The 19,747-nt window shown below is 45.4% G+C and overlaps 1 protein-coding gene across 6 annotated transcripts in view; it reads right to left on the bottom strand.

The window, feature by feature from the left end:
• PLCH2 (phospholipase C eta 2) overlaps nucleotides 1-19,747 on the bottom strand; it is a 2,067,875-nt gene that overhangs the window by 896,631 nt on the left and 1,151,497 nt on the right. For all 6 annotated transcript variants that reach the window (XM_069610192.1, XM_069610193.1, XM_069610194.1 and 3 more), the window contains one exon: nucleotides 3,005-3,151. In XM_069610192.1, the coding sequence (XP_069466293.1) occupies nucleotides 3,005-3,151 (147 nt within the window). The remainder of the gene's footprint in view (nucleotides 1-3,004; nucleotides 3,152-19,747) is intronic.

Below are 19,747 nucleotides of genomic sequence, written 5' to 3'. Positions count from 1 at the left end.
GTGCATTTCAAAGCACATTTCTCTTTGTGGATTCAGAATGAGCTTTGAAAGACACAGAACCACCCCCTCATCACTTGCACCAAAGATGTTTGATAATCCGTCTCATGCTTTCTTAAGATCCACATGGATAATTAGAGTTTTTTAAAACCCAATTCGAGCCACAGGGACTCTTAAATGTATTGGAAGGCTCTGGGGTGAGCAATGAAGGTTAAGGGTGCGGGGTTGCACACGGAGGAGAATCCAACATAGGAGGGGAGACTTTGTTACCACATACTACCAAGAAAACACCTGCATATGCATCTCATGCGGTGCATTATTATTTAATTATTACGCGCAACATGTCCGCAGGCCTCAGTGTGCATGGTGTCGAGTCTGTTCTAGAGGCTTCACATGGAGTATTGCATCCAGTGGTGGAGGCCTTACTGGGGGTTCGGTGTCCAGAGCTAGAGTCTTGGTTTCGGGAACCATGTTCACTTCTAGAGGTGGCATCTGAAATATGTATCCCTTTCTGGTGCGGTGTATTGTGGTATGGTGCAGAGCCTCACCGGACAGACCCCTGAAGGCCACATTAAGAGTACGGTATACAGTTAGGCAGTAGCATCATTCTCACAGAACGCACCCCCTTTTTCTGGAGACAAAGGCTGGAATATTGTGTTGAGATGGGGAGGTCACATGTTACATTACTGGGGTTTACTGCGTGCACAGTGCCACGCACCTGGTCCCCCGGCTCTGTGATATAGAACATGGTGTCCGTTTCTGGAGCCTTATGGGTAGCGGCCATTCACTTTTGAGCGACAAAGCTGGAATACCCCGAGGAATAGGAGCGACAGGGCACAGGGTATTCAAGCGCCTCGAAGGAAATTTTAGTAAAAGGAGGAAGCAATATTTAACAGAAAAAAAATCTCAGCTCTAAGAGACACCCAGACAAGAATTATGGGGCAAAACTGAGGGGAGACTTTGGACCAGTGACTCATTTAAGACAACAAAAAAAAAACAATTCTCTGGTCCCTACACAAAATGTACAGCTCACCCCCAAAATGTGCTGTTGAATGTTTATACTCTAATCAAACGAGAGGGCACATTGCAACACGTTAACAGGGTATTGCCCTTAGTCAATTTACTTTCACACAATAAACAGGCAAGCACATCTGTGTTATAAGTTAGTAGCATCCAATTTTGATCTAGATATAGCTCCAGCTGGTGAAGCCAAAAAACTGTGGTAAGGACTAAGACAGAGTTATTTCTAGCTTGAAAAGATACGAGGCTGTGAGGGAAGACAGCAGGATAGAGCGAAAACTGAACTATCCCTACCTAGTGTGCACTCTCAGCTAGGTTGCGGTGATACGCCTGTCGAATAGTGATAGGATAAGAGGAAAAATAACTTCTATAGTTTGTAATGCATTCAGCCTCGTCAGTCCTATACCACTCTTCTGTTTGGGTATATATAGTTTGGAAGAGATTGTAGTAAAAAAGCGCAGCAGGGAAAAGAAGAGGTTTTTTGGTCTCTTAGAACACTCGTGGGGCATCTAATGGGATAGTGAAGACTTTAATGACCCATAGATTGTCGCACTAACCCTGGATTGCTAGAGTTAAAAAGACACATAATTAATGTACAAGAAAAAGGGGGAATTGTCCTTTTCCTAATACAACAAAGACAATACAATCACTACTTTCCGTCTATAGATGTTGTGGACTGGCGGAAAGTAGGAATATATAAAAGGTTTGCTCAAACTCTCAAAAATAGGCCAATTTGCACCTTTTAAGTGCAGCAAACACTGTCAACCGGTTTCAGTGGCATAACTTTGATAAAGCCACTTTCATCAGGACACTGTTTAGTTCCTCACAGCTGCTGTGGAATAAAGTTTTGAAACCAGTTTGTGAGAAAGCAGGATACGGTAGATGGAATAGTACTTTACCACCTTGCCGTGGGTGTCGTAGGACTGGAACAGTCTAGGAGGGAACCTTGTGTATTTTTCCCTTTAAGGCTCAGGGTTAGATGTATTTCTCAAAATGAGGCACAGTGTGACCGACCAGTCCCCATGCTTCTAATTGGCATGGATCTCCTTCCGTGTCGCGAATGAGACATCTCATTTGCGAAATGGAGTACGACACGGAAGGAGATCCATGCCATGAGTACTGGATGCGCGACTGGATGTGTGACAATCTATGGGTCATTAAAGGCTTCACTATCCCATTAGATGCCCCACGAGTGTTCTAAGATAAAAAAATCTCTACTTTTCCCCAGTGTGCTTTTTTACTACAATCTCCTCCAAACTAAATATACCCAAACAGAAGAGTGGTATAGGACTGACAAGGCTGAATGCATTACAAACTATAGAAGTTATTTTTACTCTTATCCTATCACTATGAGACAGGCGTTGTATCACCGCAACCTAGCTGAGAGTGCACACTAGGTAGGGATAGTTCAGTTTTCGCTCTATCCTGCTGTCTTCCCTCACAGCCTTGTCTCTTTTCAAGCTAGAAATAACTCTTAGTCCTTACCACAGTTGTTTGGCTTCGCCAGCTGGAGCTATTTCTAGATCAAAATTGGATGCTACTAACTTATAACACAGATGTGCTTGCCTGTTTATTGTGTGAATGTTTATACTCTAAAACAACTGGAGCACAAGAGGTCACGTGTGCAGCGAGATGCAGTCCCATCACACTATTGCGCTGCATGGACATTGGAGTAACCACATTAGGAAGGCTTTCCAGAGAGATCAGAAGATGCAGGAAGACCCCTCGCATCAGATCTGATGGAGTCAACTCCAAGAAATGAATCAAAACAGCCAAGGAAAGAAACAGCGGGGCTACAGTAAAGGCAAAGACAAAGCTTGAGACCATGATTGGCCTATATGTAAACTGCAGACAGATGATTGCCGCAGTCCTCATTCTGCCGCTTTCTTCTAGGTTCCTTAGAAGAGTTCTTGTCTGCGATCATCAGGCTAGCTACAATCGTGGCTATGCATCCCAGGCGCCCTCCACACACATGCTCAGTACTTACTTTTGGCCTTCTCATTCTTCCGGGACGGTCGCCAGCGGATACAAGACTTGTGCTCATCCAGGTAGTAGAAGCGAACAAGGCCTTTGGAGCTGCCACGCAGTTTTATCATCTGGGTCCCCGCTTGCATGGAGCTCATACATCTTTCCACTGGAAACCAAAGGACAAGAAATCGGGTGTGAGTGTCAGGCAGTAACATCCCCATGCTACAGGTGGACGGAATCATTGCTCATAGCACATGCAGGAGAGTGGCCAACAGGCTCGGACTGGCCAATAGGGCAATGTCCGAACCAAACACGCAAAATGCAATGGGCCAATTTGATGTTACTTCACCATGCGTCTAGTAGTTTTGACCAATGTTACTGAATAAATATTCTTTAAAATGCACAATTCGCGTCATGTTTTATCCAAAACCTTCCTCTTGGGTACTACTCAAACAGTCTGTCACTAGAGGAATGAATTGGCATTTTCATCTGTAGGCCACTTTTCATAGGTGCTAGAGACAATTTTATGCACCAGTCCGACACTGGTGGCCCATGTCAAAGATTACCCGCTTACTCTCTCCCAATCCAACTACGACCGGCTTCACCTCATTCACAGATAATATTTTGCCCAACAGGAACTTTGCCTCCATTGGGCAGTTGGACTCTGCAGGCCCCCAGCATGGTTCACAAAGCCCAGCAAGAAGAGCCAACTACTTTGCTGGCACCTATTTACGGCATAGCAGCAGTGTGTCGATACTTCCTGCCAGTTCATCAACAACACTTCCTCTCTGGGAGGAGTTTTTTTGTTTTGTTGCTGCAACATGCTATTTAACACAACAAAGAGAAAGCGAGTAGATTGGAAAGTGCTTTCACTTTCTTACGGATTACTCTTTTGCATAATTCACAAACTGGCCTCAAGCCTCCTTCAAACACAATACCGACTCTGCATCCGCTCCAAAATAAAAAGTCTTTATTCAAGCCTGCATCTCCACGGCTTCAAGCAACACGGCCAAACTTTTCAAAGTCTGCAAGGAACTGGCCAATCCTACAGCAGCCTCTTCTTCCATCACACCCACCCAGGACCTTTGCGCAGCCCTGGCTATACACTTCATCACAAAAACACAAGACATCCTTTTCTCCCCCTCTTCCACACCACACCACACCACACACCAACACCAAAGCCTCCCTTGGTCCTCCTCCACTCCCCCTCACTTCTCTCTCACCCGTCACACCCAATGAGGTTGCCAGACAAGTCCGATCTATGAAGGCTTCAGCGAAACAGGTGGACCTCTGCCCCTCCAAAACCATCAAGGACCATATTGACTCCCTTGCCACACCTGGGCTGATCTCTGCAACCGCTCCTTGTCAACTGGAGTTTTCCCCAACTGCTCTTAAACACTCCCTTGTGCACCCTCTGCTCAAGATACCCTCGGCCAACCCCTCCATTCTGGCAAACTACTGCCCTATCTCTATCCCTCCTTTCCTGGGCAAACTCCTCTAGAAGTTGGCCACCTCTCAGCTGACCCTCCACACTATCGATTGGTTGCTTCCACGACCATCAGTCTGCCTTTAGAGAATCCAGAGGCATGGAAACTGCTCTTTTGAACACCTGTGCTCCTCTGTCCTCATTCTCCTTGACCTCTCCTCTTCCTTCAACACGGTTAACCACAACATCCAGATCGCACATCTCTGTGACACCCTGGGAATCAAAGGTCAGGCTCTCAGGCGCTGGCGTGGTCAACTTCTTTTCTATTCGACCGCCCATCCTAGGTGAAACTCTGAGCCTTTCACTCGACTATCTCTCTCTCTACCTGCAGCGTTTCCCAGGGATCACACCTATCCTCCTGGTTTTTCAATGTCTATATGGCTGCCTTGGCACGCGCGATTGCCACTTCTCCTCTAACTTCCAGTGTTACACAGATGACGCACAACTATCTTTCAGGCTACCTTCAGCCGCCTCCTCCTCCTCGCTCATATTGGATTGTCTGTCTGCTACTGAGTCATGGTGTGCGGCAAATGTCCTTTGCCTTAACGCTAGTAAGGCTGGGATATTTTGGATTGGGACCCCTGCCCGGCCTTCCCACTGTGGCCGGCTACCTTTAGCCCTGTGCACGCACCCACCAGCGAGGCAAAAAAACCTTGGGGTCATCTTCGACTCCACTCTCTCCTTCACCGCTCACATTTCAGACATCTATAAAAGTATAACTTTCAGCTACACCTTCTCAGAGGTACTCTTCCTTTTCTCACCTTCCAGCAGGGGCTCACTGTGTCCAGAGCCCTAGTTCTCTTTAGGCTGGACTACTGCAACAGCCTCATCCTCATCCTCATCCTCCCTGCTTCTACCCTGCGCACTCTGCAACTCATCCAGAACAGACCACAAGAATTATCCTTGGCCCCAAGCCCAGGGACTGCATCTGTCTGGCACTGAAATCCCTCCACTGGCTCCCTGTGGCTGCAAGGATCAAGTTCAAGACCCTCTGCATTTGTCCACAAGGCTTTCTGCTGCCTGGAACCCACCTACCTGCAACGTTGACTACCTAAATACTGTCCATCCCGAGCCCTCCACTCATCTACCTTCAACCGTCTGCGAGTGAGCAGGTTCTCCAAGCAGAGATTTGGAGGGAGATCTTGATCCTCAGCAGGTGCCTCCCTGCCATCCTCTGCCATGAGCCTGACCTTCTTAAGTTCCGGAAACTCCTCAAGACTTTCCTCTTCTCCTCATCCCTGCTAAGCTTCCTCCCTGCTCTTTCCCTCCTCCCTCCTCCTCACAGCTTGCTGACTGGCCACCTGGTGTACCTCAGAGTCTCACAGGTCCCGGCACCCCTGCCAGTACTCTCTCGCACTTGGCTCAGGGCCCTGCACTTGCCCCACCTTCACTTGAGAAATGACCCAAGAGAGTGTCTTTCACCCTCTGCACTTATCCCAGATTCCACCGACTGGGTGCACTTGCACCACTCCCCCCCTTGTATCCGTCTGTGCACGAACCGAATGCACTCTGCCGGAAGATCGCCTGTCTGCTCTCCCCCGTCTTCATCCCTTAATTGCACTTGGTAAAACCGCAGTGTCGCCGCCAGGCCTATTTGCTGTGTCTCAACTGTAATTGTATTATATGCACTTACTCTGCCTGTGCAGACTATTCTAGTCTCAGAATTTGATGGGCTCCGATTGAACAGTTGTCTTTACCCATGTTCCCACCCTCCTTGAGCACTTTAAAACAAATGCTTTGTGTATAGGCACTTTATAAATAAACATTACCATAACACCTGCTCATCCAGTATAATGAAGTTTGCAATTTAAATGTTTAACTTATGAAGACAACCTTCTTTCAAATACTACAAAATAAAATCACATTCAATTTACTAACTCAGTTTGTCTATTTACTTCACACGCCAATAAAATAACATTTCTGCTACACCACAACAACTCCAAAACATGTATTGCTACTGCCACTATGTGATAACAGCCGTATACACCTTACTGGTTCTTATCTGTCCTTACTGCTTGGGATATTTGCCCTTCCCCAGATTGTGGCCAGAAGGGAAAGGGTCATTATCCCACGACAATGCCCCTTTCATTGTTCTATAAGGCCATACGAGTATGGTTTTGATGTGTCACTCTTGCAGGGATTAATTTGTATACTGCTTTACGGTACTGTCCATCTCCCTATATTGTATTACGAATAGAAGACTTGGGGGCTCTTTAAGAGTTTGGCGGTAAATCCGCCGGAAAACCAGCCATTAGAATAACCGTTACTGCCACTTGATCCGGTGGAATTATCGCCAGTTTACAAGTAGAGGTGGCAGAGTTAATCCCCTTACTTTTTTAGCGTCCATTGGACGCTATAAGGCATTTTTAGCAGAATTACCGCCGGCAGAATTCCCGCTGCAGTGATTCTGTCAGTTTTGTTATTTTTTGGCAGAAAGTGGGAGAATTTACCCCCAGCATGACGCTGGAGGTAAATTACCCCCCCCCCCTCTCCCCTCAAGGGCCATACTTGTAGTATGGCAAAGTTGGAAGAGTGGCAGTTATACAGTTACCACCAATTTCATCCCACACCGCCATAGTCGTAATGGGCCCCTTCGACTTTTAGGAAGGGTAACATCTTACTCGAAAACAAAAAAAATCAATCTGCTAAAATGACCCATAATCATAACAAGGGTAAAATCAGGTCTAGAGCCTGAATCCATTTCATTTGTGCTGGTTCTTGGCACTGCATGAGACCCACCAGAGAGCTCTCCAATATCACATTCTTGGAGTCGGCAGAGGGCGTGGAGCTCTCCAAACATCCCTTATTCGAGTGATGGTAACGAACAAATAAGACTTCAAAAAACTTCAACAAGAACATTTTAAATGACATTTTTTAAAAAGGTAGGAGGCTAATGGACCTAGTTGGTCGATACTGAAACGGCAGCATGGCAGTAATTAACGAGAGGAAAGGGAAACAAAGACATGTTGTGCTTCTAATCCAATATTCCTCAAACTGCATTATTTGGTCTAAAGGCTCTTGATGACTCAAAAGATCACCCCTTGACCACGTTTTCCTTTTCAAGAGAAGGTCTGCTGCAGGGATGGGTAATGCTTCGCCCCCCGCCCCCTCCCATGCCGTATTCCAGCACTGGAGCTAGGGGGCGCTAGTAGGGATGCAAGGCTGGAGGAGGCGGGAGATTAAACAGGTGTGTGTGCAAGGCTGGGGATATGCAAGCATGGAGGTCACGTGTGAATTGGGAGGAATCCTGTCTGAGCAGGACCCTACAGGGCTGTGGGGCACGCAGCGCTGCAGGGAGACTTTCAATATCGGGGGCGCCCTGCAGCTTTTGGGCCTAGCGCTTTCTGCGGATTGAGATCCTTCAGGCCTCGGGGTATGTTACAGGACATCGGAGGACTGGGGCATGAAAAGCTGGGGGTTCATGTTGGGCATTAAGGTATGCACTTATCTTTGCATTTTAAGTGATTTTGGGGTTCAATAGAGGCCATACGGTTGCCTGGAAGCATCTGGTGCTATGGAGGTCAGTATCGGGGTGTATTCTGCTCCTTATGGAGCAGCTGCGTTTTTAGATTCCTTCTAAAGAGAAGAAGATTGTGCTCATTCTTCAAGTCAACAGGGGAGGGTGGGGGGGGGGGGGAATCCACCTGCTGCAAGCCAAAATGGAGAAACATTTGCTACTGATCCTTAACTGCCTTTGCTTGGAGACTTTCCGAGAGGCTGTTTTGAGATAGCGGAGTGTTCCAGCAGGTCTGTCTTTGCCCAGTCTGCCAGCAGGGAAGTTAAGTCGGTAGTCATGCTAATAGGAATGGCCTCATGAACAAGACGGAGAGGTGAGCACCTAAGCATGGGGGGCATATGGGCAGAGGACATCCATGGATGGGGGCAATTGAAAACTCTCGGTCTGAGAATTGCTGTCATACGGACTGAGCAGTCATGCAAATTCGATGGCCCAGTGGTGTGGGGAGGGGGGGTTATGAACATCTGGAAGGCATTTGAGGTAGTTGGCATGTGTGCCTTGCTTAAGGGTTCCCCCACACATCCCCTATGAGAAACCCAAGGGTATGCTCACACCTATTCCCCTTGAATCCTCTTCTCAGGTGGCCAAGGAAAGGCCATCATTATTGGATCCTGACCCAGGGGGTGGAGAAGCAAGGGAGGATCTCTTGGGTGGAGGGTCCTTGGGGATTGAGGAGAGGACATCAACAGGCGAGACATGGTATCCCCCTTTCCCTCATCTCACTTTCCCTTGCGAAGACCAGCCCAACCCTCCCCTAGCCATAATGGGCTATTCTAATGCATCTTCCCACATTTTCCATCCTTCAAACCACTATCGAACTGTGACGAGGCAAAGGCAACTAAGAGTAGAGAACACTAGTAAGACATTCCACTACTCTAGTACTGATACTAGGAAGAAGCCTGCTGAGTATAGCAAAGGTCAGGCATGTCCCAACTGCATTACTAATTACCACAGGCAATTCCAGCAGGGAATCTAAGTCGAAAGTGGCAGCCATGTTGGGTCATGCAGGAGAGCAAGGAATCTGGCATATGACCCAAGAGAACTCTAGAGTTCAGGGTCAGGCGGGCTGTGAGAAGGATACAAGAGGAGGAGCCTCGATGGTCAGAGTTGTGCAGCAGGAGCTGCCAACAGAAGAGACGAGCCAGAACACCCAACAGCATCCACGGAGAGAAAGCAGAGGTACCGGGGCTTGAGTTGCACAGCAGAAGCAACAGAGAGTAGCCACAACACCCAACAGTGTCTGCAGAGAGAAAGCAGAGCTGCCGGCGGGATACAGAGAGAGACTGAAGTGCAAACAGGGCTCGCGGTTGCAGAAAGGTGTGCAGGCAGAGCCAAAACAAGAAGCACAGCTCCATGGAGGAGACGCTATGGTCTGTTGAGTGAGGAGGGAGAATCACTGGAGCCAAGGTTCTCCTATGGTTTGCAGCGAATCGATGTGTGTGCTGAGTGAGTGGAAAAGCATGTGCCCGATGAAACCAACCCGAAGCCATGGGCTGAGAGGAAATTAAGGACAATATAATGTGCAAGCCGCAAACTAAGAGATAACATGTACTGAGTGCCGATTCAAATGAAAGCTTTTAGCAGAGCTATCATCTGATGACAAGAATATGTGAACTTCAGATATTGCCTATTGTGAAAGCAAAGCAAGAGCCATATGAAATACCGAACTCTGCTTTCAGGTTTTTTCACACTTCTATATACTTGCAAAGTGGTGGGGAAACACAACCGTGAAGTGAACTAAACATAGAAATAAAGTGTGGCAACACCAAGGATTGCTAACGAAGAGGTGACACTTTGTGGAAAAGCCAAGCGGCGAATAAGGAGATGCCAAGTGAACCTTCACAGAGGTACTGATATGGAGGAATCTGTGTGGCCTGGAAAGCCTAGAGTTCCTGGTTGCGCGACCTGTAGTGGGTGGACAATGTGGTCAGACAACTGCGCCTAAACCAGGGAACCATAATTGTGAAAGCTCAAGAAGTTGCTGGAGCAAAGCAAGAGAAAGTCATTAAGAAACCCGAAGAAAGATAGAGTTGATCTGGAACTATCATGAACTTGTGGAGGGATGCCCAAGGTTTTGTGGAACTGTCTTGGACTAGGTTTTGTGGAAATTTCTGGAACTCAAAGAAAGAGCTGAAACGTAAGACAGGAGCTGGAAGAAGCTCAGAACTTTGTTTGGAACACTGTCTTTTATTGCAGACATCCCAACATTGTTCAGCTTTTGCTGTGAGGGCAAGTATAGATTTTGGCCACAGACAGACTTTTAAATTAAACTCTTTGACTCAGAATTTCTTTATGGTATGGAAATTCCACTTTAGTTTAGGCCTCATCCATCCTGACATTTAAATTAAATAAAACACTTTTGTTAGAACTTGAATCTGTTGTCTGTGTCTTGCTCTGTGATGCCTTTGTACTCCGAGGCCCCCGGCCGGCCCATAGGGCCGAGGTTTGCTCAGAAGTACGACGAGATAGCTGCACCCTTGTGATGGATGGGGGTGCATATTCATTACACCAACACCAATCAATAAGGACAACTCAATGGTTTGGCAAAGGGAGTCAGTTTAATGACAAGTACAAAAAACGGGAAGTCATGGATATCAGCAGTGATGCGATCGTCCTCGCTTCCGACGAACTTCATACAAATTGTCACATTTATATTCAAAACTCGTCATAATTGACGTGTAACACTCAAAAGTTAATAGGCAATTCTATTGGCTAGGAAAAGGTAACTTTACTATAGGTACTATATCTGTATAGGGTAACGGAGTGAGGGGATTGGGTAAACACTGTCAGGAGGGCGTCTGAGCCCTTACTTCAAAAACGACTACTGTGGATGTCACTAAAAGTACAACGTCTCATTGGTTCTACTAACTATAGGACCCTAGATTATTTGGTCCATTGTGATTGGGTTGGCACCAACCCCATGCATAATGTTCTACTTTGTTTAGCAGCACGCAGAACGGTCAGGCAGGTGCAGGGTGCCCCTTCTTTACCCGGCCTTCCTCCGATTATGGTTACAATCAATCATTACTTTAATAGCCATGTGTCAATTTGTTCACTGCGGTTGGCCTCAAAACTGAATCTTCAGTCTGGAAAGGTCCCGATATCTTCATCTGGCCTGGTGCCATGCATAGCTGTGAACCCGTGCTTCTTCTTGCTGGTCACGTGATTCCCACATCGTATATTTGTCTCGTTTCTCTCAATTTGTGCACTCGCCACCTGCCTTAGTCTTCTTATCTCGATCCTTCAGAGGCAGGATATTCTGTTCTTAGTTTCAATTAAACGTAGCTTCTGTTCATAGCTTCTTTTGGTATGACCTTGGCTTCCATGGCAGGAGTTGCCTCTGCCGGGTTTTAATTCAGCTGTCTCTCGTTTGCTAAATATGAATCTCTGCTCATTTGGCCTTTTGTAACCTGGATTAGTTCTGCTTCGTTTGCAAAGTGGAAATATACTTATAATAAGGTACTTCGTTTAAGGTAGATTATGTGTAATGGCGCTTGCCGCACTACTTTTCTACTTAGCATAGCAAGCCGCACTGTTTCCTTAGCTTTCTTGCGGTTCCAAGCATATTTACAGGTGTAAATTGGTTGAATATCTTCATCTTGCTTAGAGCTCGAACTTCTTTGTATTTTAACATCGTTCTCTCACTTTAGGTTTACGATATCCCTATTCATGGTGTTTCGTCTCTGTGTGTTATTTTTTGGTTGTCATTTCTTCTATATGCGTGTTAGTCCGGGCCCTATGACGTCACCATTAGTCTTCCATTAAGCCCTTTTTAGTTTCTTCCGGGACAGTACTTAGGCAATCTTCATTTGGTTTAATTTGCTGGTAGGGTTTCCTCAATAGATACCTTACTGTCCATGGTTTTCTGTGTATCAGTACTTCAATAGGTGTTGCTCATCTTCACTTCCTCGTCTGGGTTCATTCCTTCTTCGTCCTCCAGATCTATACATGATGGTTTGAAGAAGTGTCTCTTTGGAGTCCATATCTTTATTACTCCTTTCAGGCTTCCTGCTGTCCTTGCATGTTCGTCCTTCTTCCATGTCATCAGTTGACATTGTCCATTTGGGCTGCAATAAATCCATCTTCCCACATAATTTCTGTGCTTCCTGGGATAGAGAAACTTTGTTCCTTCTGGTGCGTGAATGCTGGTCTTCACAAAGTCTCTTATTTCTTCATCAGTAAGGTCTTTGGGCTTCCATCCTGGCTTGACATCAATCATGATCTTCATCCCTATGGCTTTCTTAGTAGTCTTCTGGCACGGAGAGATGATTGTCCTGATAACACAAAATCCTAGTAATATCATCACTAGCAGGGCTCCCAAGAATTTGAATGCATCTGCCATCCACTGTGGGACCCATGGAAACAGTAATCCAAACCAGCTCTCCTCATCAACTTAGTCATCTTCATCGATCATCTGGTTCTGCAGATTTGTCAGCATACTTATAGCTTCTGTTAAAGTTCCATTTTCCTCATCGTGAGAAGGTATAAATGTGGAACATGATTCTCTGATTTTTGCACAAACTCCTCCATCCATAGCTGTGATCATGTCAAGGAATCCTTTCATGGTCGTGTTGATGGTTTGAAGTAACTCCCATCTGGTTATCTGTAACTATTTGGTATTTGCTCCAACTTGGATTCTTGGCACGAAAATCGTTGTGAACACTGATGAGGTGAGGCTAAACAGCCTGTGTTCATCTGGGATTGCATGAAGGGCTTCTTCTGATTTAGCAGATGAATAATTCTCTCTATTCATTCGAGTTAACAGTTCCACAGAGCTCTTCTTCCTCGGGTGAGCATCTGTTTTCGGGAAACTGTCAATATCCAGGTCACTTTTCGGGATCACTAATGCTGGAACGTGGACATTCACTATTGTGCATATACATCCCCAGTCTCTTGGCAGTCTGATGAATACATTAGATCCACATGCCCAATCATCCATAATTTCGGCAGTCCCATGAACCATTCCTGGAGCATCGAATACTCGGCCACAGTTCTGATTCTTTCTGATTTGTCTCGTGCCGTTATTCCTGAAGCACAATTTTGGTCTTTCTAGTGGCACTATTTGCAAAGGTCCTCCTCTGTCTTCGACCCATGTCAAAAGTTTTGCAAGCTTTGGCCATGATGGCTTGCATATCCTTTGTGAATTTTCATTTGCCTCCTTGCAGGCTCCGAGGACCATCCATGCTCTGCAGATTACTACTTTCTCCCATCCGTCTGGTGTAAGCACTGTTCACCAAATCTGCATTTGGCCTCCGTTCTTCCAACTTCAAGCTTCGTCTGGAGATTTTCCTAAGACATTTAGTTTCGGGTTCTCCTCCCATCTTATTTCTGCTCCCATAACTCCAGGATTCTCGTACTGGATTACATGGTTCTAGTATGATCTCTGTTTCTTGTCTTAATGTCTTGAACATAATCATCGTCGTCGGGATAAGCTGGTTTAACTGCCCATATTAGGGAAGCGTCACTTCCCATGAACTGGCCTCTGGTCTTGCACATTGCCACGTGTGACAGAGAGTTTGCTGTCTGGACATCGATTTCTACAGCTATGGAGATCTTGGACTTCCCCATGCTGTATGGTAGGAGTGCGCAAACAAAGCATTCCCCTCCTGAATTTCGTCTTCCAACTTCTTTCATGTGCTGGTACCAAATGTTTCCCAGATGTGCTGTGCTATCCAGGTAGTTGTTAGTTCCTTGTCATCCCCATGCATGCTTCTCTTGATTCGTAGTGTTTTCCTGTAATTTGCTATGACTACATCCCTGAATGCATCTTTAGGTCTCCTTCTTGCTAGAGGGTTCTCAGGTATCCTGGTCCATGGGGCAGGCCTCCTCATTTGTGCCATTTCAGTAGACAAAAGTCTGGCAGTTCTTTCCTTGTCCTCATACATCTTTTTCCTGCTGGTTATAAATGTCCATCTCATCCACCCGGATATTGGTCCGGTATATGGCTGTATTGTGTGACTTGTACTTGTCCCTTTCACTGGAACATATATGTCTGTCACTGCTATCTGTGGGTTTCTTCTTCAGCTCCTCTAGTCTTTCCACTATATCAGCGTCCTTCATTTGGCACTTTACTTTACTTGTAGTGATATTTTCCATAGTAGGCAGTCTTTTCTTTTATGAGGCTTTAAATTGTGGTTATGCAGTCATTGACACTAGGCCTGTTGCGTGTGCATTCAGTGTTTGCATGTGTGTGGTTGTCAGTAATCTTTCTACATTCACTCTTTGCAGACCCTGTCTCTGGCCTTTCTTTTTGTTTGTTACCATAAGTGTGTGTGTGTCATTGCAAATTACATCTATTTCAAGCTCATTCATTCCACCATCAGATCTTCTATTCTAAGGACGGGAATGACTATGCAAGGTCTGGGTGCCTTTGTGAGTTTCATGCGTGCATCATTCGGTGGGTGCACTGGAATTGGAATGCTTTGTGCACCAATAAAAAAATGCAGTTCTGATCGTTAATGACAGTAACACAACGATGAATATGATACACAAATCCATTATGCCCCTGTAGGTCAGGCGGCAGCATTTACTTCCAAGGAAACGTGGATGTCTCTCGTCCTGTGGGAGAACAAGATTGCTGCTCTGGATCCCCATCCCGATCATTCGCAAAATGTCTACCTTTTACTATACTTCTTTAAACAATATTGTCTGTTGGATTCTGTGTTTAATCGGTTCAGGTGTCCTACAAGTGTCCCCCCTCTTGTGGGCGTGAATTGTCTCTTATTTCAGGATACAGTTCCTTTGCTAAATTATGGGAAAAATCAAACCAAATAACACTTCGGCAAGTCCTTTTACTGTGCATGTTCAAAGTAGGTCAGCTCCCAGTCCACGCCTCGGATTTGCTTCAGTCCAGAAGACATGTTGTATCATGGTCAGGATGAAGAATAGAGACAAAATAACAACAAATGTAAGAATGTGAAATCCTTGACACTGCTTCCTCAATATGTCCCTCGGCGGAAAGCTTTTAGAATCTCCTCAGATAGTTCTGTTGATGGTTAGAGAGTAGTACGATTCCATGCCAGAGCATGCCCATCTGTGCAACATTAGCTGGATCTCTGATGAATGTGATGACGTCAATATCGATCGGTCTCCCCACTACCTCTGGAAAGTCAGTGACTAGACGAAAGAGGACATTCTGAGCCAATCTGCTGTCTTCTAGTGACAGGGACATTCGTCCCGGCTTGCTGACTTCCAGGATTGTATGCTTTTTCTTCAATGTAAACAATGTCTGCACTGTCTGTTCGCATGGAGTGCAACTAAGATCACAATTTTATTTAGGAGTTGGCTTAAATGTTCTGTATTTGCTGGATCTCGAAGAAACGGGAGTCTGTCTATTGTTCTTCCGACAAGATTTTGACAGTCTTCGATTATGCGAAAGAACAATGTATTGACAAGCTCATTTATTTCCTTCTCTGCTTGAGACATTTGATTTCTCCTCACTGTATTCAGGAAGAAGGAGGAATTGTTCGGCAATTACAGTAAGCAATCTTCTTATTGTCTTTTCGTTTTCAGGATCTTGAAGAAAGTCAGTACCACTGGTGAGTCTCCCCACCAATGACAGTTTTGATCTTAGCACTATAGTAAAGTATATCACCACATCTTTGGTGATGTTGCTACTGCGGGACACCATAAGTAAATCCGAATAGGGTCTTGGTGTGGAATGAGTCTCAATACTGTATTTTCTTCCAATTTATGTGTCCTCGATCAAAATTTGGCATGTTATTTTTTTTATCATGGCCTTATGTGTGCCTCAGTCCAAATTTCAAGGTCAACAGACTGTGTTGTGGCTTAAAAGTGCAGTTTTCTTCTTCACCCTGCAACTAGGCTGCACAGAGGGTCCATTTTATGTCCTTATCCCTTTTTTTGCTTAGAGGATGTGTCCAATTTAAGCCACAATTTACAAAAAGTTCTTCATCTTTGTCTGGCTGGTCATGCATCCTTTTTCTTGATCATGGATCTCGTTTGCACGTGCTGTGGTTCTTCCCCGTCGCTCGTAGTCTCCATGTTGGGGTGCAGGCAGGGGGCCTACTCTGATGTAGGGTTTGATATCGGCCAGAAAAATACAAGCTCTCCTGCCTTGTAGTTTTACTGCGGATGGAGTGAAGTCCTCCACCGTGAAGGGACTGTTAAATCTCGGCTCATTCCACTTTTTCCTCGTATGGTTGCTTATAAGGATGGTGTCTCCAGGGAAAACAGATGGTACACAAAGTCCTTGTGCTGTGGCTGTAGTAGTATCTCCTTCTGTGTTCCGTGCTGCCCTGCACCCCTTTCATCGTCGATGCAGCTGTTCTGAAATTACAGTAAGGCGAGATGTCATGCAATTCAAGTAATTTAGCATTTCAGACCCTAAAGTTTCTCCTGTTGACTGGGCATCAAATCTAGCTCTATCTCTGGGTGTCAGAGGAGGGTGCATTCTTCTTCGTGTGGCGTAAGATGATTTCTTAGAGTAAGCTTCAGCTTGGCTATCCTCTCCTTTAATAAGCTGTTGAGCTTCTCACAGATCCTGTTACCTTGCAGATGATACGACGACGAGAACTTGTGCTTTATACCAAGCAGCAAAGTAATCTGTTCAAATGTCTCGTTTCCAAAGTCAGCTTCATTATTTGATCTCATGACCTCGCACACCCCCCTCCTGGGGAAAACTTCTCTCACCAAATATTTGGCCACACATGTAGCGTCTGGGTGTGTACAGGGACCTGACTGAATCCATCTAAAGAATGGACACTCAACAACAATTATCTGTACCCGTCACATATTTGAATCATGTCGACTTAAATCGACATGCAAGTGCTGAAAAGGCCCATTTGGTCTTGGGATGACTCCTCTCATTACCTTTAATGTGTGCCCAGCTTTGAATTGTTGGCAGATTATACAGTTCATTATAAAGAATGCAACTTGCTCGGTTAAATTCAGTATGAACCAGTCTTCTGCCAATGTTGCTGCTAAATTCTCTTTTGTCATGTGTGCCGGATAATGCAACTGCTCCAGTGCTATTTTTAATAGGGCTACAGGCATCACTGGTTTACCAGTGCTGTCTTGTCACCACAAGCTGTCAGGGGGTTTAAAGAACACCCTGATCATTTCCAAAGATTCTTCTCTTCCTGTGGTGCTTCCCCTTGGAGTTCCATCAGCTGGGTTTGCCCTAAATGAATGTAACGTTCAGGTGCAATCCGTGCAACCATCATTCTCTCATTGGTATGGGTGATTTCCACTTCCATGATAGTCTCACTTTAAGATGCCATACGCTTGGCTTCAGTGTCTGCTGCTTGATTTCCATGCGAGATAAAATTTGTTCCCTTTGTGCGGGCGGCGCATTTCACGATCGCTATGCCCACTAGGAGCTGTAGTGCCTTAATCATCCTGCCCAATAAGGCTGCGTGCTGCACTGGCATGCCGTCTGCTTGGAGTTAGCCCCTCCTTTTCCAGCACACTAAGCCTGTATGTACTGGCGATGTCACATAGGCGGAATCACTGTACACCGTTACTTCCTGGTCTGCGTGACTCTCGATGGCGAGTATCGAAGCCAATAATTCTGCAGCCTGCGCTGTATAATGAGATGGTATTTGCGCACTAATAAGTACTCGGAATTCTCCATTTGCTGTGTACTTCATCACAGCAACACCTGTATATCTTTGTCAATCACTTTGATCGATCCTTGAAGAACTGTCAATAAAGACACTCTCTCCTTCTGCAAAAGTATTTTCTTTCACTTTTGGAATTTGGTCATAAAATTCTTCATAGTCTGCAGAGTCCTATATTGGCTCTCCTTCAGTGACTGGATCTGCTATAAACATAGCTGGGTTCACTATCTACATCGGACTATCTTAATCAATTGATTCGATATGATCACTTCATAAGTAGAAGCTCTCTGAGATGTCAATGTGCCCTTTGGTTTCTCGAGAATGGAAACATGCGAGTGCTCGACGTATAACGTCATTGAGAAACCCATTATGATGTATGTAGCTTTCTGTATGGCAAACGCTGCGGCAGCTAAACTGTGTTCGCACAGGAAATGACCTCTCATTACTGGGTCTAAATTTCCACTATAGTATGCCAGGGGCTTGTACCCCAATGTGGTTCTCTGAGTGAGCACCTCCGTCATGGCGCTGCCATTGGTGTGTGAAAACAGGTACAATTCCTCTGCATAATTGGGAATCCCTAGAACTGGTGCTCTGCAAATAGCTTTCTTGTGTTCTGCAAATCTTTCCTCCATGGTCTCAGACCATTCAATCTTTTCTATCGTCACTTGGGCCTTCTTTAGGGCCTGAAGTAAAGGCTTAGTGTAAGTACTATAGTCGAAGACCCATGCTCTGACATAGTTGCATAGGCCTAAAAAGCTCTGCATCTGTTTTATCGTGTGTGGCTTGGCCGTGTTCAGTATGGCTTCAGCCCTTTCTGGGGTCAACCTTTTCCCCTCATTTGAGATCAGCTGGCCTATGTACAGCACTTCCTGCTGACCATATTGTAGCTTCTCCTTGTCAACCTTATATTCTTTCTCAGCCAGTATAGTCAATAGCTGAACAGAATCATGCCTGCATTGCTCTTCTGGTGTGCTACAAATTAGGATGTCATCCACATATTGCAGGACAGCACTTTCCAAGGCAATATTGCTCAGGTCCATCTGTAGGACTCTGTTAAAAATAGAAGGAGACTCACAGTACTCCTGGGGTAGCCTTGTGCATTTCAGATGCATCTGTCTAAACGTGAATGACGTCAGATCTTGTGAGTCACAGTGCAATGGGATTGAGAAAAATGCATTTTTCAAGTCAATCACATTTTTCAAATCAATCACTGTGAAATACTTTGCCTCAACAGGTATATTACATAGGATTGTAGCCGGGTTAGGGACTTAAGGGAACTCAGCCTCAACAAAATCATTTATTGGGTGTAAATCCTGTATTAGCCTCCAAGACCCTCCCTTTGATTTTTTTGATTGGATAAACCACGGTATTGTATGACGACTCCGACGTCACCAAGGTGCCTTGCTCCATCACAGCTGAAATGGTCTTAAAGATCCCTTAGTCTGCCTCTCTGGACATGGGATATTGTCGTGCTTTGGATAAAATTGCTCCTGGTTTTAGCTCAATTCTCACTTCTCCAACCTCTTTCAATAGACCTACGTCATAAGGTCCTGTGGTCCACACTGAGACATGCACTTGGGCCATGTCGTCATCAAAATACTCTTGCGGGTCTGTGCCAACATCATTCTTTGAAGCACTTCTCTTTTGATCATTCTTACCCAAAAAGTGAGACTCACTTCCATCATTGTCTCCCCATATCTGCTTGCTCCTCAAACAGAATGTCATCAGTTACGTCAGTCAATCGATATCCTTCTTCAATGGCGATTACTGCGCACCATTGTCGGCCTTCGTCGTCATAACCATCAAACAGGGCCATCCTCCCTCGTACTGCAGCTGTGTGTATCATCAAGGGAAAGAGCCGTCCCTTCTCCTCATGCATCGGTATTCTTGGTCTAAATAGGAACTCATCTGGGGTTCTCATGATTCTGTCTGCAAGGCCAGGCAACCCTGCCATTAGTATGCACATACCATACGCAAATATTTCAGGCTCTAATGGTACAACCCTCATGGCTGTACCCTACGTATGCTCTGATCATTTCGCATACATTTGAATAGTGCATTCCTGGAGTTGAACATACTATGCCTTCCTCTGTGAGCGAGATTGTCATGTTTAAATTTGTCATTAAATCTCAACCCAAAATGTTTACTGGGGTCTGACATGAATATAATAGCGGCACA

Source organism: Ambystoma mexicanum, chromosome 8 (genome assembly GCF_040938575.1).
Source record: "Ambystoma mexicanum isolate Mex_15411 chromosome 8, UKY_AmexF1_1, whole genome shotgun sequence".
NCBI classification, from domain to species: domain Eukaryota; kingdom Metazoa; phylum Chordata; class Amphibia; order Caudata; family Ambystomatidae; genus Ambystoma; species Ambystoma mexicanum.
This window is presented reverse-complemented; position numbering and strand designations above follow the sequence as displayed.